We start from the raw sequence: 21,660 nt of genomic DNA, 5'->3' as shown, positions 1-21,660 counted from the left end.
CTCAGGTGATCCACCCACCTCGGCCTCTCAAAATGCTGGAATTACAGGAGTGAGCCATCGCACGCAGCCACAAGTAGCCATTTCTTTAAAACAAGTTCATTTATGCCCATTCCTGTGTGAGTGGAGTGGTTTCACGCTGCAGTTTGTGCATCCTGTACGTGCGCAAGGCATATATTGTGGGCCTGTCTGGCCTGAGAAGGCAGGTCCCGCGGAACGGTTTTATTCCCCTGGCGGAGTTCTTACTGCATTTCATAGACAGTGAGCCCCGTGACTTGTTTATGATGGTTTTGAGGTGCTGTTAGCCCAATGGCCGTGGGCTTGCTGAGTTGGACTGCCTTAGGTTTGAGTCCTGGCCCTGCCACTTACTGTGGGACCTTGAGCAGTTACTAGATCTCTTTGTTGTTCAGTTTCCACGTATGTAAAAATGGGGATAATCTTAATTTCTATTCGTAGGGTTGTGATGGTAAAATGAAAAAAATGTATGTCAAGCACTTAGCAGAGTGTCTGGTACGTTATAAGTTCTCCAGAAGTGTGCTAATTATTATTAGTAATGTATTTTTGAAAATATTATTCCTTAACGACGTAATTTGTAGGAAACTGGCCTTCCGCTTATCCTCCGCTTATCTCTCTAGGCTTCCATGAGAATCTGTTTCTTGTGTGTAGTGTTTGGGATTAAGGAAGAGGCTCTTTCTTTATGTTCCAGGATGGAGACACTAGTGGTTCTCACGGTTTTGCTAGTGCACGTCCGAATACCCTGCGGGGCTTGTTAAGCACTGACTGCTGTGCTGCCCCTGCCCTCCAGAGCTTCTCTTTCTGTCTGGTGAGGGGCAGAGTATTTGCATCTTTAACAAGTTCCCAGGTGATGCTGATGCCACTCATCTGGGAACCACACTTAAAGAACCCCTGCTCTAGGACAGTACTTTCCAGTAGAAATATAACGTAAGCCACACATGCAATCATACATTTTCTAGCAGTCACATTAAAAAAGTGAAAAGAAGTGGATGAAATTAATTTTAATAGTGTATTTTATTTAATCCAATCTATCAAATGCTATCATTTCAACATATAATCGATAAAAAAGTATTAATGAGACAGCTTATATTCCTTTTTTTGTACTCAGTCTTTGAAACTCAGCCTCTACTAAACCCTTCCAGCACATTTCACTTTAGACTAGCCACATTCAAATCTGGCTTTGCATGAAAATAACCTGGGAGTCACTGTTTTCCATCACAACTTCCCCACACCAACTGACCTTGGGGCCCAGAAATCTCAGTTTTTCAGAGCTCCCTGGTTAAGTCTGTTGATTAGCCAGAAAGTCAAGTCGATCCAGTCTCTACCAACTTGGTCATTTTCCCTCTCTAAGCTATACGTCATGACATTTGGCATTTACCCACTCCAGCTTACATTATGATAATTTATGAAATACCCTATTAACGGCCCCAAATATGCAGTAAGATTTTTATGTTTTTGCAAATCATGGGAAATTTTGCATTAATAACCTTGAAAATATTGTTAAAATCATTACTTAAAATGTTTTCTTGTATATTTCCTATGGTTTCTTAAATCCAGTTCAAGCAAAGTGATGTAATACCCGAGAACAGGAAAGTAAACCTAAGAGCATTAATGGGTTTCAGAGAAACAAAAGTGAAACTTTATTACTGCCTACACAATCAAACAGGAGTGAGAAAGGAGACAAGCAAGTCAGAAAGCGATTTGATAGTTCAGTACATTGATAGAACTTTTCATGTTTTATGTGATTGCATTAGAAACATAAATATATATTTTTAAAACTTTACAGACTGTCATACATATTAAACTTTGTTGAATTGTATCAGTTGGAAATACGGAGATAAAACATATTTGCCAGAATTTCTATTATTTGGGTTTATTTTTCATAAAAAATGTTTATCTTTGTTCTAAGCTAATAGATTTTCTGGCTACTGTTAATGCATATTCTGTAAGATTTTTGCTCAGTGATCAGTTCAATATAATTTTGTGTTTGAAGTGATTGGTGGTAACCATATTTGTGGTTCATAAATTCTATTTATTTATTTATTTATTTATTCGAGATGGAGTCTCGCTCTGTCGCCCAGGCTGGAGTGCAGTGGCGCGATCTCAACTCACTGCAAGCTCTGCCTCCTGGGTTCATGCCATTTTCCTGCCTCAGCCTCCTGAGTAGCTGGGACTACAGGCACCCGCCACCATGCCCAGCTAATTTTTTTGTATTTTTAGTAGAGACGGGGTTTCACCGTGTTAGCGAGGATGGTCTCTATCTCCTGACCTCGTGATCCACCCACCTTGGCCTCCCAAAGTGCTGGACCACAGGCGTGAGCCACCACACCCGGCCAACTTATAATTCTTTAAGGCAAACCAAATTTATGGTCTGTTTAAATTAAACCTTTTAACTAGTTTCCCATTGCCTCTGTTATGCACCAGCTAGCAGAAAGCTGTGATATTAGAAACAGTAAGATTTTATTTTACTGTGATGTGGAGAGGGTATTGGAACCCACCTGGAAGATGGAGCCTGTAGAGGCAGCCTTCCACCTGGGAAAAATAATTGAGAGTAAAATGGGCAAGGAATGGGTCCCTTTAATTATTTTTATCTTATTTTCCCATCTGAGAAACTTAAAATAGCCCCATTCTACCCTCACAGCCAGCATTTTTCTTCCACAAAAAAATTAAATTATGATTTGAATAAAATTGTAATTAATCTTACTAGCATCAGTCCCAAAGAAGAGTCTTCCTTGAGTTAGACTTGAGGTCAAAGAGAAAAAGAATTGCCAAGGAGGTGTGAGTGTGTGTGTGTGTGTGTGTGTGTGTTTTCTTATGAATATAGCTTACCATCCATTGTCACCATGTCTTCAGATCTCATAAATTTTCTCTCTTCAATGGAATTCCTCCCTGATTCCTCTGAGGATTATAACGTTTCAGCTTTACAAAATGCTGCACATCCAAATCCTAGACATCAAAGCGCAAATGCAAAAACAAAACAAAAGCTTTTTCTGTTAGATTTCACATATCCATAATGGCAAAATTAGATGTGTCCAGAAGAATCAGCTGATCTGGTCTAATGAAAGTCATTGTGGCTCACAGGTTCATTCTTAATGGCACCAAATTCAGCTGTCACCATTCAGTTCTTCATAGTTCTTAGGTATACCTCTCTGTCTCCTCCCCCTCCATCTCCCTCTCATACACACATTTATATACTATCACACACTGAAAAATTCATGTATATACAATGTATGTTTACATAATGCCTAAACTTTCATTTGAGTAAGAAAATCAGCCATCCAGAAGTCTTCCAATATAATGATTGCAGACCATCTTGCAGGCTTGTAATGAACGACCAAAGGCTTTACTTTCCACCCGTGGCTTGTAAACAAAAACACCTAATTATTTGTTCTTGTACTTCACACATCATTCATGTTCACTATTAGAAATAATCAGAAAAGAATCCTCTTCTTTACAAATGAGTAACTTTCAGGGGCAGGAATAAGTGAAAATAAAATTCAAGTGTTATTTGCCAGCTATTAGGTTGGTACAGAAGTATTTGAGGCCTTAGCCATTACTTTCAATGGCAAAAATCGCAATTACTTTTGCACCAACTGATTCTCCTATATGCCAAGTCCAGGGATATAGAACTTAGCATTTGGAGGGTGTTTGCAATAGATTGGGCACTTTATGGAGCATTTGGGAAGGTGCTGCTTTACTGGAAGCAAGTGTGCAGGGTCTCTCCTGCTAGCATGTCCAAATGCTTGTGTCAGTGGCAGTATCATTTGGAAACTTATAAAAATAAAATGTTACTGTTTCTAATATTTGATAATTTGTCTCTCTGGATTCCTAGTTGAAAATAATTTGAGTAGGAATAGAGTTAACGTTGCGTATTACCAAGCTTTCATCCTAAAATCGGCAATAGATAATGGATCTGAATTTATGCTTTATTTAAGATGTAGGTGTAAAAGAAAATAGTGGGGAAGAATCAGAGAATTTTTGCAAGTTATCCCTAGTATGTGTCTACTCTGGAGGTGGGTACACTCTTTATAAGAAAAGAAAAGGAATATACGAAAGTGTTTCAGTGGTTCTCGATTGACAAAAAGCATTCAACATGCAAATAGGTGGTTATGTTGATATCTTGGCCTGACTGGCTGCTAATTTCTGAACCAATCTGTTTGTGCATTTAAGTCATCTATTCTCTATTTCAAAAAGATTGAATCTACTAAAGTCTTAAGATCTGTCTTCCATTATAATGGTGAAAGATTTTGACCAGATAAGGGAAAAGAAAACACACCAGCTTGATTTTGGGAACATAGATCTTCTCAGAGGGGGCCACTTTACAAAGGAGATTGGACACCAAAGACAGAAAACCTAAAGATTTTGAAGAAACAAGGATTATGGGCAGTTTTAAGGGTCCATTTGAAAATGGAGGTTATGAAATTATGGACAATAAAAATTACGGTGAAGATACATATGTATCGATCTGGAATGTTGCTCATGATATGTTGGTAAGTGAAAAAACAAATTTAAAACTGTTATATTCTGTTGGAGAGTAAGGCAGGAGAGGTGGAAACTTTAGATATGGTGGTCAGTGAAGCCCTCTTGGAGGAGGTGATAACTCAAGCTAAGATAAAGACTGCAGAAGACAGGCACGGTGGCTCACACCTATAAGCCCAGTGCTTTGGGAGGCCAAAGTGGGAGGATCGCTTGAGCCCAGGAGTTTGAGACCAGCCTGGGCAACAACGTGAGACCCTTGTCTCTACAAAAAATACAAAAATTAGCTGAGTGTGGTGGTGCATACCTGCAGTTCCACCTACTTGGGAGGCTGAGGTGGCAGGATCGCTTGAGTTGAGGAGATTGAGGCTGCAGTGAACTGCGATCACGCCACTGCATTCCAGCCTGGGCAACAGGTAGGTTTTCCTTTAGGTTTGTTTTGAGACAAGCTCAAAAAAAAGGTTTTGAGACAGGCCCGCCCAAAAAAAGACTACAGGAAAGGAACAACCCTGCAAAGATCTGAAATTAGAGCATTCCAGATAGAGAGAAAAGTTGAAAAAGAAAAAGACAAGAAAAGAAGTTGGGAGGTGGATTCTTATGTTTAAACCTGGGGTAGTTTTCTCCTTTTTTTTGGCCAGGTGCGGTGGCTCACGCTTGTAATCCCAGCACTTTGGGAGGCCGAGGCGGGCGGATCATGAGGTCAGGAGATCGAGACCATCCTGGCTAACACGGTGAAACCCCGTCTCGACTAAAAATACAAAAAATTAGCCGGGCGTGGTGGCAGGCGCCTGTAGTCCCAGCTACTCGGAGGCTGAGGCAGGAGAATGGCATGAACCTGGGAGGCGGAGCTTGCAGTGAGCCGAGATTGCGTCACTGCACTCCAGCCTGGGCGACAGAGCAAGACTCCATCTCAAAAAAAAATAAAAATAAAAATAAAAAAATAAACCTGGGGTAGTTTTCTCCTTTTTTTTTTCCTGTAGTGCTTGGTATTGTTATGTACATATAGGAGAGATATAGTCAATAAATGTTTGTTAGATTACCTAGAAGCTGATAAAAGCTTTGAGACAGTGAGGATTGTGATGACAATACTTAGTTAAAATAGGTACAATTTCCCTTCTCTCTATTTTTGACCACCTTTCTTCTACATAATAGGAAGAAACACAATTTAGATAAATTCCCATCTGTCTTTGTCATTTTTCATGTCAATACAGTATGAATAAAAGATTTTACTTTGTTTTCTGGAGTTACTGTAACATGCTTTTAGAACATATCTAAGTCAGATGCTTAGCTTGAAAGTATTTTTACATTCTAAAATGATATTTATGATTATGACCGAATGAAGTTGTTTACTGTGTTGGAAGAGAGTATAAAAATAACACATTGAGAAATCAGTTTTAAAGCTTAATCTTTTTTCCTTCTTTATAGGGCCTATTCCACTAGAGGCAAGATGGCTGAACTCAATACTCATGTGAATGTCAAGGAAAAGGTAAGATCAAGTTATATGTTGGCTCACAGAAACTCCAAACTAGGTAATGCAGTCCCTAGCAGGTAAAAACTCAGTTACAATGGAGAAAGGGAAAATGGTTTTGGGGGATACGTTGTAAGTTTGCCACAACAGTAAACTGTTCAGCAGAAAGAATCATAAGTAACGTTTACTGAAAGCATGTTAAGCATATGACACTCATTTTGTCATTTACTCTTGACCATAACCCCATAAAGAAGAGACTGCTGTTATTTCCATTTAATGGAGGTGGAAGTTGAGAAACAGAGAACTTAAGTAATTTGGCTAAGTTCACGTAGCTGGTAAACAGCAGAGCTGGGATTTGAACCCAGGTAGTGTGCCATTCCACAGTTCATACTCTTCACCCCAGGCTGGGTTACATCTAAGAGCAAGGGTATTATATTACCTCTTCAGAAATGGACTCACAGACATCCAGTGTATCACCTGGTGGTCATGCTGGGCAGCCTTTGAAGTTTCTTTCAACCTTGAGAGTTCATGACTCTGAAAATCCCCACTTCTCATGATTTGCTGGAGGCTGATTCCAGTTCAGAGCTCTTTCCAAGTCTATGCTGCGTCCTCCACTGAGGGTCAGAATCCCTCACTTGCCACATATGCTGCCTTGTACTGTTAGTTCTTAAGGATCGTAAACCACAGACCATGAAGATAAATTTGTCCAACCCATTTGTCTGACGCCATAGGAACTGAGGCCCTAGCGCTGGTTTGCCAGTGGTTGTATAGGCAAATGGGAGAGCCTGGACAGGAGCCCAAGCCACCACAGTGCTGGTGCACCTTCCACAGCATCACCCCACAGCCTTCTCTGGACTGTAAACCACGTGAGGGCAGGAGTTTATCTTTCATCTCTTTGTATCCTCACCATACCAAAAATACAGAGTGAAGGATGAGAGAAGTGGCATTTGTGAAGCCATTACTATTTTTTCTTTCACTTAGCAATGGGGTAATAGACCCAAACACCACTCTAGATGCCTGGGGTATGGCCCTGAACATGTAGATGAAGTTCCTGCTCCCGTGGAGCTCACATTTTAGGGCAGGGAAGCAGAGAATAAACACAAGAATATCTAAATGAACAAAATTGTTCCAGGTGGTGATAACGACTATGGAGAAAACAGCAGGGCGGTGTGATGAAGGGGAAGCAAGGGGAGGTGGCTGCTCTATGTGGGGTGGTCAGGGAAGCCCTTTGGAGGAGGTGACATTTGATTGAGATAAAGATGGGGAAAGAAACAACCATACAAAGATCTGAGGACAGAGAATTCCAGACAGAGAGAAAAGCAAAGCAGATGCCTAAGGTGGATTAAGTTGAATGTGTTTGATGAGCAAGTGGTCAGTGTGGTCCAGGTGTGGTAGACAAAGGTGATTGATGACGGGAGATGAAGTCAAAGAATACCACTTAGAATGCTGGCTCTCTATCCAGGTCCGTGGATCTCCAAGGGATCGTGGTTAGAATCCATGGGTCCATGAATGTAGATGAGAACAAATACATTTTTATCTTCACTAACATCTAAATGAAATTTACCGTTTCCTCCAGTCATGAATGTAGGCAAAGGAAAAAAAAAAAAAAAAACCAGAGTAGGGCCGGGTGTGGTGGCTCACACCTGTAATCCCAGCACTTTGGGAGGCTGAGGCTGGCAGATCACCTGAGATCGGTGGATCACCTGAGGTCGGGAGTTCAAGACGGCCTGACCAACCTGGAGAAACCCTGTCTCTACTAAAACTACAAAATTATCTGGGTGTGGTGCCAGACACATGTAATCCCAGCTACTCAGGAGGCTGAGGCAGGAGATTTGCTTATACCCAGGAGGCAGAGGTTGCAGTGAGCCAAGATTGCGCCACTGCACTCCAGGCTGGGTGACAGAGCGAGACTTCGTCTCAAAAAACAAACAAAAAACCCACAGTAGAGCAGCAGTACCTGTGACTTTCACAATTAAAAATCACAGATATTTTCATATCCAATTACATTTGTTGCAGATATCCTGAAATGTTGTTTGTTCATCATTACTTCAAACTTACTGTAGTTAAAGAACCCTGTTACTATATGATGTTATTTGATGTGTTAATAGAGAAGTACATATATTACTGTAGCATTTTTTATTAATATTCTAAGTATATTTCAATATAAGTAATTTCCTTTGTAATCACATGTAGTTTATTTCATGAATTTTAAAACATTATTTTGAGAAAGACCCCAAAGGCTTCACCAGACTGCCGAAGGAGGTCCATGTACTGAAAGGTTTGGAATCCATAATACTGCCATGTAGGGCATTATTCAGAGGGCAAAAAGAAGCTGTTGGAAGGTTTTAAGCTGGAATATGACTGGATCTTACATGTTTTAAAAATCTCACCTGGCTCCATTAGCGACTGTGCTACATATTTTATAAATCTTCATATTAAATAACCTTTCTATTTGATGAGGACACTGAGGCTTGAGGTCGGACATGTCTTGGTCAAAGTCAAACTCTCAAGAAATGTGGAGGAACAGGGATTCAAACTCAGCTGTGTCTGGTTATAAAGCCTGTACCCTTTCCACGTGTTACTGCTTCTCAGGGTTTTCCATCAAAATGCCCCCAAGACACAGAAGAACTAATGTGTTACCCCAAGTTTTTGGGCACATGGTCAAAACTAACTTCTGACAACATACAATTTCCTTGGAGTATTATTACGTGTTGTCTTAAAAATTGATGCAAAATTTTTATCCATTGTATTTAATAATATATTCCACACATTATTTCAGTATAAAACCATTGTAACTTTGTGATACTTATTATGAAATATATATACCGTTCCGAAAATCCTTGATATCTTCAAAATGATAAGTGTCTTTTTGTATGCTAATGAGCTGATCTTTGGCTGAGGGCTCTTGGATATCGTCCAATAGGGGCTGGTTGCCCAGGGAACCAACCAGGTGATTAGAGGGTTGGAATTTTCAGTCCTACCCACCAAACTGGCAGGAGGGGAGAGGAGCTGAAGTTTAAGTTGATCACCAGTGGCCAATGATGTAAGCAGTCATGCCTATGTAATGAAGCCTCTGGAAAAACCCCAAAGGACTGAGCTAAATACATGGAGGTTTGGGGTGGTGAACCCAGAGAGGGCATGTTAGCTTTGAACCCCTTCCCACATACCTTGCCCTATGCATCTCTTCTATCTCGTGTTCATCAGTAACCTTAATAATATCCTTTGTAATAAACCAGTAAATGTGTTCCCTGAGTTCTGTGAGCCACTCTAGCAAATTATAGACAGTCCCTTATTTATGGTGGTTTGACTTAAGATTTTTTGATTTTATGATGTTCCAAAAGCCATAGGTACTCAGTACGCTCCTGATATTTTTTACTGTTTTTTTTCCCCAAATATTTTGGTTCTGTGGTTGGTTGAATTCACAGATATGGAACCTGTAGACCTGGAGGGCCAACTGTGCTTGTGCTGGCATCTGAAGTGGGGGTGGTCTTGTGGAACTGAGCTCTCAATCTGTGGGATCTGATGCTGTCTCTAGGTAGACAGTGTCAGAATTAACACTGGGAGAACTAAGTGAGAGAACACCCAGCTGATGTCTGCTGAAGAATCCACTGCTGAAGGATTACTTGGTGGATAGAAGTCCCCCACACATTTGCGTGACCAGAGGTCCCCAGAAGTATTCTGCATTGTGAGAGTATAGTAGGAGAAGCGGAGTTTGTTTTTTCCTATATCTTTGCAAACTTATTGGCCATTGAGTAAAAAATAGCAGCAAGATGTCCCTTTTATGTCATGGCTTCTTCATATAATGTCTGAACTCACAGTCATATATTCAAGTGAGAATATGTATTCCCCAATTTGAGAAGCTGGGTTGGGCACCATGGTGCTGACCAAGGATCGGCAGCACCTTTTCTAATATCTATTGAGATAGAACAGCTCCTAAAGTTGGACCATGGAAAGGAAAGGCACTTTAAGGAATCAGACTCATAGCAATTGATCCCTGCAAAGCATGGCTGGTGGACAGACCAATATGGTAGGCACAGCAGCCAACATTAGAGTGTCTTATTCAAAACAGAGGTGGCATCATGCCAATGAGGGAAAATAGGCTGATCTGTCAGCACACAGATCACAGAGGTTCAGTGTGAATGCTCCATGCATAGGCTTAAGAGCCACAGTCATCGCCTTCCTCATGAGCAGTGTCAGATGTCCATCTGACAATTAACAGTAGTGTTTTCCCACTGCATTTCCGTAACTTATCAAAATGTTGGCACTATTTTGAAAGAGGGTGATGACAGTGGAAGTAGTGCTTCTCTAACTTATTTAGTGAATTCTGTCTTTCCATGTCAAAAGGTTAATGGATTTCTCAACTCAATAAAATAACTCATAATAAACAACTGAAAATTCTGAACGTTTATAATTTTACATTGATTTATTTTAGTATACTTACTATCTTTAGTTATTAGCTTTTATGGCCTTTTTATGATTAGTTTGTTTCTCAATCTGTCACATAGAGCAATGACATTTTAATTCTGAAAATTAAGAATAATAACAACTGTTATGTCTTAGAGTACAAACTTGTAGAGATCAGATAAAACATCTATGTAGTGTTGGTGATGCAGTATCTAGTCAAGCACTATGGGAAATTAATTACTTCATAGGAAGTGTTGGAATCAAATGAGTTCATCAGCTGTCTCTAGTGGGTCCTCTATTGGATGAATTGGAGTAGGTGCTTTGGTGGGGAAATGATTCCTGCCTTCATGCAGCTTTTGGTCCAAAGAAGCAGGTAGCTAATTATTTCAGGTTTAATATTCAAGACAACTGAAACTTAAAATTGACAATCATTTTAACTGTTTCATTTTAAAATATCTCTACCTTGTTGGGTTATAACGATAAGGATTTAAATTGAAAATATGGTTGCAATCAGAGTCTGGTCTCTTCAGCATAACATACATCCCCTGCATGAGTGGACCCCTGTCCGCCTTTTACACCTTTATCCACTGCTGCATCTCCATGCATCTCTCAGTCGCCACCCTGACCTTGAATGTGTCTGCCTCCTTTGCAAAGCCTGTTTCCTCTGTCTGGGATGTCCTCCTCAGGGACTCAACTCTCTTCTTTCTCCTACCCTGCCTGAATGATTCGCCCTTCCTCTGTCATTCACCTTGTACTTCTGTGGGCTTCTCTGCATTCTCCACTGCAGCTGTTATTCCAGGGAATGTAATTGTTAGCTGTGGCTCTGTCTCCCCATGTGAGACTGTGCTTCTTGGAGGCAGAGAGTGGGTCTTACCATTACTATTCTTGGGTTTGATACATAGTTGACCCCCCAGATAGAGTTAGATAAATGAATGAATAATGAATGAATGAACCTGCCTGCTTGAATTGTTAAGTTCTTTAGAGACTTCATTTCCCATTTACGATGTTTTGCAAAATCTCAAGTCTTCTTGAAAAATGAAATGTAGGTTAATGGAAATGTCATCTCATTTTAGTACTCTTTTTGCTATTAAATAAAGCATATTTTAAATTGCTTCTAAAAACAGAAACTTCGGTTACTTATGTTGACCACCTGTGATTCTTCAGCAAAGTAGTATGTTTACATAATCATCAAATACAGGTGGTCTCAGGTAGGCTTCACAATACCAAATGAGGTCCTTTGCTGAGTAACCGGTCATATCCCGCTGCATGAAATAAAAAAATAAAGGGAGAAAAAAATTCCCCAAATGTCACTTTGTGAAGGTGAGCTATCAGAACAAAATCTTGGGGCTAATCTGATCTTATATTTAGGGTGTACTCATTTTTAATAGCTTCTTCTCTAAATAATGTATTTTTAAAGAAATTGAACACTAGAAATTTGTAGATGATTTCAGTGTAGAGCTTAATAGTCACCGTTAGATTATTTCTGTGTAAAATATGTGGGTACCAAGGCAAATTAGATTTATAAATGTTTAAATGTAATTTTAAGTGAATAAGAAAGGATTATTAGAACTGGTATAGACAAAATAGAAATTTTAGTCAGATATTTTTAATGCATTCCCGTAAATCAGTTTAAATAGAATACAATTCAGCAGTAAAACTTGGTGATGGAAAGTAAAGAAGATCTTTGTAAATGGGGTTAATAGTTGCAAAGTGTCCAATTATTCACTGATAACTAATTCCAGTCAGTGACCCCTAAGCCACGTTAGAGGACCCAGTACACTTGGGAAGTGATCTCCAACAAGGCAAGGCTGTGGAAAGAGTGTGGAGTTTGGAGACAGAAGTCAGAGATTATTAATTGAACACCCGGAAATAAACCACTTAACTTTTCTGGGCCTCAATTTCCTAATCTGTAAATTGGACATGATAATAAAATCTGCCTCACAAAGTCATCAAGTACAATAATAAATGTAGAGCTGCTTTATGAGCTCTTAACAATATAAACTAGAAAGAATCTGGGGGAGCTTATCTGTTTATTTCACAATTAAAAAATGGAAAAAGAGCTCTAGTTAATTAACATTTTTGTTTGAGGCCAGGCACGGTGGCTCACACCTGCACTTTGGGAGGCCAAGGCAGGCAGATCACCTGAGGTCAGGAGATCGAGACCGGCCTGGCCAACATGGCAAAACCCTGTCTCTACTAAAAATACAAAAATTAGCTGGGCGTGGCGGTGGGCACCTGTAATCCCAACTCCTTGGGAGGCTGAGGCAGGAGAATCTCTTGAACCCAGGGAGCAGAGGTTGCAGTGAGCTGAGAGCATGCCACTTCACTCCAGCCTGGGCAAAAGAGTGAGACTCGATCTGAAAAAAAAAAAAAAAAAAATATATAAAATATAAATATAAATAAATATATATATATACACACATATATATATACATATATATATATACACATATATATATACACATATATATATATTCCCATAGAACCAAGATTAGAAAGAAAAAGTAAAAAGACCAAATGAGAAAAAGAACATAAAAGCGGACTTGACTTTTTCAAATGTTTATAGCTATTTCTGAGCCTACAAAAAATAAGTGAGACTAGACAATATGATGATATGGAAATGGGGAACAGCTCAGTCTATAATGTCATCGCTGAGCTGCGCCACTCACTGTGAATAGCTTTTAGAACTGTTAAAGTTATAGAGGTAAATTGGTTTATAAACAATAATTGTATAGAATCATTAAAATAAAAAACGAGGAATAGGAAAAAGGAGAAAAGTCTCTTGTCCAGAGAGGTGACATATTCAATGTCTCTGCAGATGATGGAGATAGAAAGTGTTCATGTCTGTGTGTCCCGGTGTCTGTCCCCAGTGGATGAGCAGATTTTTAATTATTTTTGAATAAATGTATACTATGTTATTATTTTTTCTTGTAACTCTCTTGATCTGCATTTTACAGAGTAGTGAAGTATAGTTCAAATCTTTATGTGGGGTGGAGTATGGTCAGAAAAATCCAAGCATTTGATTAGAGAGAGTACAGAAGAAATCCATCATTATGCATCTTTAAAACATTAACTCCATTTAATAGATAACTGGCTTCATGGGATTTGAGACAAGTTTTAATGCTAAGTAGTTGTTTCGAAAGTGCAAACCATGGAAGCTTTGGGGAAAATTTTGCAGGAGCGTAGAAGTCAATTTAGTCCAACCCTTGGATTCAAACAAGAACACAAGCCACACAGCTTTCAGATTTCACCATGGAACAGGTTCTTGTCATCATTTTCTCATAGGAAAGGGTCATTAAATTTCCCATTAACAGAAAGGAGAAACACTGACAATAGTTGTTGCCTAATGCTTATGTACAGAACTGCTGTTACTGTTGCTTGGCAACTAGAAGAGATTTGACAAGGAGTCTAAAGGAACTGAATGAATAAATGGAAATGTCAGCATCAGTTTCAGGGGATAAGAAGAAATTTACTATTGTAGGATTAGCATCGCATTGCTTTTTCCAGGCTACATGATTGGAATTCACAGTGTTTCTCTCCTGCTTCTCCTGCCTCCGCACCCCCACTCCTTCCAGTCTTTCCTGGTAGCCCCTGTGCACTGCGGCTGAGAGGTATATATATAAGATAGATGGTTAATGCTAAAGAATACAAGAGCATGTCAAAAATGAAACCCTTTGGCAGCAGGAAAAAGTAACCTCTGTTCACAGTCCCTTGGGATTTATAGGTACTTTACCAACGTTCTAGTTATTTCTCACCATGATCCTTCGTATTAAAGTATTCAGTTTTTACGGAGAAGAAAATGACAATGTTGGAAGGCTGTAACAATGGTTCCTTCTCTCCTAACCTTGTACACTGGAAATCTGTTCAGATAGATTAGACAGACAGGTAGACAGACAAACAGATAGATGCATAGACTCAGACCTTAAAATTGTTATTGTTTGTATTATTATTAAAACCACATTTTCTCTGTAAATCATTGCTCCTTAACTTGATTATAAGCTCCTAGTGGACTTTTGATTTATTTGTGTACTTATCCTATAATAATATATTAATTATTATATAATAATAATATAGACTTTGTGCCCCCCAAATATTGGCTAATTAATCAATGTTAAATAATTTAGCCACTATTGTCTAATGGTAATTCTCAACTCATGGGGAGGAAGAAGGAAGTGGGACATGCTTCCTGGGTCTAGGGCAAGTATTAGAATGTCAGTGGGGGAAAAGATAGGTATAATTAGAAAAAAAAAAACCCACATGTTTGTTTTCTTTTGAGTCCTCGAAGAGACAGATGCCAAGATGAGATGGGATTAGAAGAGACGGGGAAGAGGGTAGGCAGCCAGAGCAGGCAGGGAGAGGCTTTAGACTTCCATGCAAATCTGATAGCTTGAAAGAAGAGGGAGAAGAAAGGAAAATTGAGCAGAGAATGTCTCAGACTGACAATGCGGTATTGAATTTCGGCAGGCTGATGAGGAGTGTTTAGGCCAGCATTGCCCACTGGAGGAATGTTCAGAAATGAGCTTTCACTAGTCTCCAGCCTCCTCAGCTGTTAACTAGCAGCCTCCTGGGGGAAGTGTGGCTGGGGTGCAAATGCACTGGGGGACCCAGAGGAGTGGCAGCTAGGCTATCAGTCAACTGTGTTGATTTCCGTAGCTGCCACAATACCTCAGAGTGTAACAAAATACATATATATATATATATGTGTGTGTATATATATATATATGTGTATATATATATGTGTGTATATATATGTGTATATATATATGTGTATATATATGTGTGTATATATATGTGTATATATATATATGTGTGTGTATATATATATATATATTTAAAAAGGAAATTGGAATACCTATTTTGAAATTCAACTATATGAGAAAAGCTTGAGATTTTTATGTTTATTGAAAAGAATAAATTAAAAGTTTGAGAGCCGTCATTCTAAAGTAAATAGTAAATTAAAATGCAAACTCTAGAATTTCCCATCCTTTAGCAAACCAAGTCATACTGCCACTAGTATGGGGAGTCTTCTCAGCTTCTAGGGTGAATGATGATTCAGTAATCTTATTTTCCATTAAAAGTATACTTTGTTTCAAACCACATATAAAGTAACAAAGGGACATCATTATACCAAAAAACTGTCCTTTGTGTACAATGTGTATACATTGTATTTATTCTCTTGGCTTCAATGTTTTAATCTGCCAAACGATGGGAGTTCATGTAGATGAACTCCAAAATCCTTTGCAGCTCTATCATTGGATGAGCCTGTGGTCTTTCCCACCTCCTACGCACTGGCACCGTGAAAGAACAAAACGGAGACTGTGCTGCGGATCAGAGAACATGGGCACCAACCTGAGTCCTGATACAAACTGGATGCCTCAGGTTGAACTTAGCACATAACCTCTCAGTATGTCAGTTTCTTATAAAATAAAGGAACCTGACTGAACCATCTTAAAGGTCCGTGTATGGTTCACTGGCATAAGATTTCTGACGCCCTCTTGTCTTAGAGATGCTTCAGAACTCTGCTTCTCAATCCTTGAAGGTAATTATCAAAAATATGTTGAAATGATGATTTAGGATCAATTATATAACTTAATGTTTTCCTTTCTTTTTAAAAACATTATGCTAAGCACATTTAACGTGAAATTTACCCTCTTACTTTGTTTTTAAATGCACAATACAATATTGTTAGCCCCAGGCACAGTGCCTCTAGAGCTTACTCATCTTGCATAACTGAAATTTTATACCCATTGAACAGCAATTCTCCATTTCCTCCTCCTTCCAGGCCCTGGAAACCACCATCCTACTCCCTGCTTCTATGAGTTTGACTATTTTACATGCTTCATATGAGGGTAGTCATATAGTATTTGTCCTGTGCCGGGCTGATTCCACTTAGCATAGCATCCTCAAGATTCATCACTGTTGTCATGTTGTTGCACATTGCAGGATTTCCTTTTGTAAGGCTAAATAATATTCCACTGTGTATATATACCACATTTTCTTTATCCACTCATCTTCCGATGGACAATTGTAGTTTTTAAAATTTTTAGTGACTCAAATTGTAATTTTAGGAGTTTGGCAAATGCTGACTGGTTTTAATTCTTTTTTACTGCCTTTAGAGGAAAAGCAAACAAATAAACTTATAAAATCATTGGGGAAACATGGTCTGGCGAATCAGATGATAATTTTGACTGGTGTTCAAATCATCATGCTCTTTTTTAATTGATCAAACCTGTTAAAATAAAAAATGGTATGTAGGTGAACAAATAAACTCCCCTCAAAGAGAGAGAGTGTGCTTCTAGTTTCCATGGTGTTTAAATCATTGGCTTCCTCCACACCACAGTGAAGAAATATCCAAGGTTAATATAATTTAGAGATTAACCCAACTCCCTTATTCTGGTATTGACTAAAAGGTAATTAACTCCTTTATTCTGGTATTGATTAAAGGGTAATAGTAACTTATACCTTTTTATCTGAAAAGTTCTGTGAATGAGCAGGAAAAAAAATTCCTCAGGGAGAGTGAATGTCAATAATTACCATTTCCCCCCTAGGTGGAGACTTTAAATTGTAAAGAAAATGAGAAGAAAGATTTTACTGAATATTCTAAGTTAGAAGCAGAAGATTAAAATGTCTTAGTTTTCTACTCTGATTAAAATACCAAAAACAAAATGCCTTGAATGAAGATATCATTTTTTTTGTCCTCAGTAATAAATTCAAATATAGAATTCATCAATGATAGTGGCCATACAAAATATTTACCTAAGTCCTAATACCATGTAGGTATGACCAGCTGGCTGAAAACAGACTTCCAATGGACTCAAGGACTCAGTGTACCCTAAAATTATGTACAAGTCTAACTGGTAGTTCTGGGAAAATATGAGAAGAATCAAGAACAACTATAGAAAACATGTAGGTATATACTGAATATATGCTAGCTAAATGGGTGAAATGAGATATGTATTAAGCTCATTGCTTGTTTAAATGCAGATCAAAGAGACTGTTGCTCACAATGATTTGATAGTTATATGTATATATTTAAACTTCCCAGTGTCAGATTAAAAATCAAAATTCTGATATAAAAAGTTGATCATGGACTAAATTTAAAGATTTAAGACACCTTAGTTCATTTTAATTTTACTTTTTTTGTGTGCAGGAGACTGAAGTTTTATTATTACTCAAATCAGTCTCCAATTTTACTATTTCTTTAGATAGGAGAGAAGTCCATTTGAATATCTCTTACTCTATAAGTCATCAGCTCATTTCTAGGAATTAAAGAAGTTGTATCTAGCATAAACTATCAATTTTCATTTAGTATTATTATAACTGTTAAATAATTTTGCTTTTTTTTCCCAAATGTTCAGTGACTTGACAAAGTATAGACGAAGAATCACTAAAAAGAAATCTGGGTTGTTGATTTCATTATCTTTAACTATTTGAAGCCAACTGTATTTTTCAAAGAAACAACAGTAGTATCTTCAAAAGATGGAGCCTGCCTCTCCCCTAAAACTGGACAGACTTTTGTAGCTGGTTGACCAGTATAGTAGGAAGGAAAAGACTTCCAAAGCCACTTCTACTTCTTGTAGTAGGAAGGAAAAGACTTCCAAAGCCACTGCTACTTCTTCACCAGGCTAGATATTGCAGTGGCTCTCTGGGCTGCAATGTAAACAGTCTGGCTGTTCCACCATGCTTCAAGGAAGCCCAGACTAGCCCATCAACACAGACCACTTGGAGAAACCTTGAGACTGCACAAAGAGAAAGAGGCTCAGACACGCCCCATCTGCACCAGCATCCCTCTCCCCCACCATCCGTCGCCATGAGAGACCCCGAGGCAGACTACTCCACCAAATTCCTCCCTAATTCCTAAGCCACAGAAATAGTGAAAAATAGATTGTTGTTCTGAGCCACAAAATTTTGGAAACTTGTTATGCAACAATGGATACCTGGGATACCCTCTTACAGAGAGAGAGTGCCCTCTCGAAGAGTTTTGCTTTACAGAAAGTAAAACTGTTCTAAACTACAACTGGTATTTTTGAAATTATAATATTATATAAATAATGGAGAGGTGTGAGTGTGTAGTTAGTACACTCAAGTAAATGAGTTGACAGGTGAGCACTAATACCTAAAAAGAGATCTGTCCTGTGCCACCTTCTCTCCTTTGCCTCATCCACTGTCCCTTACCTATTTATAACTTTCATGATTTCTCACTCACGATTCTCAATTCTGGATGGATATTAGAGTCCCTGGGAAAACTTTTTTTATTTTTAAAGGAATGCCAAGTCCCAGATTTGACAGTGGGGCTCAGGTTTAGCTATATTTTGAAAATTCACCGAGTAATTCCAGTTTGCAGCCAGGGTTGAGACTCAGTATGATGCTGATGGTGCCAAAATCTCTATCCCTGGCTCAGTTCTTGTCTGGAGCTCCAGATTTACAGATTCAGCTGCCTCTTAGATATCTGGATGTGGATGTCTCACAGGCTCCTGAAAGAGTAAAGCTACCACCACTGGTCCCTTCTCAGGAAATGACCCCACCAGCCACATAGACAATCGAGCCAGAAACCAAGGAGTCACCCATGTGCCTTCATCTTCCCCATTCCCTGCATCTAGTTAAACGCAAATCAATTACTTCCTCCCAAGAAATTTGTGAGTCTTTTTCTACACTGCCCCATCTTGGTCCGTTTTCTCTCCCCTGGACACTTGGAATCCTAACAGGCATCCGTTTGATCTCCTCCAACACATTCACAAAGAAACTAGAATGACCTTTAATATACAAGTATCATGTTCCTCTCCTGAGTAAAGCCCTTCAATGGCTTGCCCTTAGAATAAGCCTCAAAATTATAAGAAGGCTTCCAGGGCCTTGCCCACTTTTGCCTCGTGCCTTTCTTCTCCAGCGTCACCCACAGTCCCCCTCCTTTTCATACTTAATGCTCCAGCAATCTTTGACCTTCATTCCTTTGAGCATGCTCTTCCAGTCACTCAGTCCTATCTGTTCACAGACGTTGTGCCCTCTTCCTGGAATGTTCCACCTTCCCTCCCATTCCCCTCGCCTAACTATGTGCTACTAACCCATCATTCTCAGTTTAAGCTAACTTCAGTGCTTGGAGGGGGCTTCCCGTACTCTCTAGACTAGGACAGGTCCCCTGTTATAGATGCCAGAGCATCCTTACTGCTTTTTCTATAACATTCATCAAACATTTGCCTTTCTAGACTATAAACCCCAATGTATCTGTCACTGCTGCAGTCCAGCTTCTGAGTCTGTACATTGTGACTGACTGAAGAAATGAATGAACAAGTATTAAAAGATTAATTTCAACTTTGAGGGACATTTTTATGGTAATACTCTGACCTCTGTGCTTGACCATGGCCTATACAAAATTCAAATAACAAATCTAAGATATAGAGGATGTCAGCTGATTTCTAAAATGAGACAAAATTGGAAGGAATGGCTGAAACATTCCTGTTTATGATGGGGCAAAATGCAAGGTTCCAAAACATAACGGCTGGCTGGAGTGACATGTCAGAACTTACATACTGAAATTTAAGAAAGATGAATATAAAATCCTCCCTTTGTGTTCTAGTCATTGCACAAGTAAAGGCCAGGGGACACTTGTCTCAAACTCAGTGGAAAGAGAGTTAGTAGCAAGTAACCTGCATTTGACCTAGTGATTAATTAATGTGGCTCCTAAAATTGCTGATGCCACCTTAGACTCCCTTAATGGATAAACGGGGCCCAACCAAGGCAGGTGCAGGTCTCACAGTCCTCTGCTCTAATCCAACCACTTCTGGAGCAACGTGCTTCTCTTATAGCAACATATTTTAACAGGATATGCTCAGAAGAGCTTGATCAGAGTAAAAATTTAGGAAGCACAGCTTATGAAAAATTGCAGAAGAGCATGTTTACTCTATAAAGGTGGAATTGTGGAGAACACTTCCGTTCTTTTTAAAAAGCAAAGGGCTGCACTGCAGAAAAGGGGTTATACGTACACACCAGCAAGCAGCACTGGGACCACAGACTGGCAATGTCTAACATCCCTTCTCTGAGCATGTCCTTATCATCGACCTTTCTCATCTTCTAACTCTCTTTAACATCTGTTCTTTCTTGTCCCTTAGCCTGTCTCTAGTCTTCCAATTCATCCTCCCCCTTCATAGATCACAGATGCCTTCATCAGCCACCTTAGTGATACTCAGCCCCTATGTTTCTGAGCCCTAAAATCTACCACTACATTTCTTACAGTTTGTAACTATGGATGATTCCTTTGCTCCTGCTTCTGGCTTGTTGAGAATTGCTGGGGAAAGCCATGCCAATCGGCACCGTAACAGATCTGTGCAGTCCAGCACCGCGGACCCACAGGCCTGCTCAGCATTCTGTCATTCATCAAGGTCATTTCCTGTCTCATTCTCATAAGGGCAGCTCTAAACCTTTCTCCACTTTTTAAGCCCCAAAGTGAATTCTAAAACTCTCACACAGAGGAATGGTTTCCATAAATTTTCCCCTTCACAATCTGAAATTTTTATTATGTCTTCACTCTACCTTCTTCTCCTTTTCTCCTTTCTCTGAATTCTTAGAAAAACAGAAGAACCTCCCTTCCATTCCACATGGGTTTTGATGATGTTTCTCTTATTTCCAGTGGAAGCTTGTTTCATAATTTATCTCCTCTCTTCCCCTCTTCTAATTTTTTCTCACTGCCATCTCCTTCCCTCCATCAGCGAACACGCTCAGCACTTCAGGGGAAATTAATTGTGCAATGACTGTTTTAAGATAGATTGGAGAGAGGAGAAACCAAGCCAGAGAATCCCATTAGGAGGCCTTTTACAGAGTCCAGGTGAAAGATAGGGGAACCTGTCCGGGTTAATGAAAGAAAGAATAGAGAGCAGGTAAGATTCAGAGAGGACGTTGTTACCAGAATGATGTGCTAGTTATTTATGACTTTGCCTTATTTTCCTTACTCTTTTGTCAGCTCGTTGGATGCAAAGATTGTGTGAGATTCATTTCACTTTCTCTCACAAAATGTGGCTTGAATGAGTGAACGGCTAGAATTCCCCCAAACCTTTGTGGAGAGAGTTGCCATCTGGAAGGTATATATTTTTTAAAGGTAATAGTTGCTGGGATAGGGAAAGACATCTCCTTATAAGGAGGGAAGAAGAGAAGTGTAGGCTTTTGTTTCTCAAAGTGTGGTCCATTGCATTCATTTCCAGTTGCTGCTGTAACAAACTGCCACAACTTCAGCAGCTTAAAACAACACACATTGATTATCTTCTAGTTCTGGAGGTCAGAAGTCCGAATGGGTCTCACTGGGCTGAAATCAA

The 21,660-nt window shown here is 39.3% G+C and overlaps 1 protein-coding gene across 7 annotated transcripts in view; it reads left to right on the top strand.

Annotated features, from left to right (window-relative positions):
* Positions 1-21,660, top strand: part of SPATS2L (spermatogenesis associated serine rich 2 like) — a 174,492-nt gene that overhangs the window by 76,499 nt on the left and 76,333 nt on the right. For all 7 annotated transcript variants that reach the window (XM_032755034.2, XM_032755032.2, XM_032755033.2 and 4 more), the window contains exon 3: positions 5,914-5,974. In XM_032755034.2, the coding sequence (XP_032610925.1) occupies positions 5,936-5,974 (39 nt within the window). In that variant the 5' untranslated portion in view covers positions 5,914-5,935. The remainder of the gene's footprint in view (positions 1-5,913; positions 5,975-21,660) is intronic.

This window comes from Hylobates moloch, unplaced genomic scaffold, assembly GCF_009828535.3.
Source record: "Hylobates moloch isolate HMO894 unplaced genomic scaffold, HMol_V3 SCAFFOLD_1, whole genome shotgun sequence".
NCBI classification, from domain to species: domain Eukaryota; kingdom Metazoa; phylum Chordata; class Mammalia; order Primates; family Hylobatidae; genus Hylobates; species Hylobates moloch.
The sequence above is the reverse complement of the archived record's forward strand: the minus strand, read 5'-3'. Positions and strand labels throughout refer to the sequence as shown.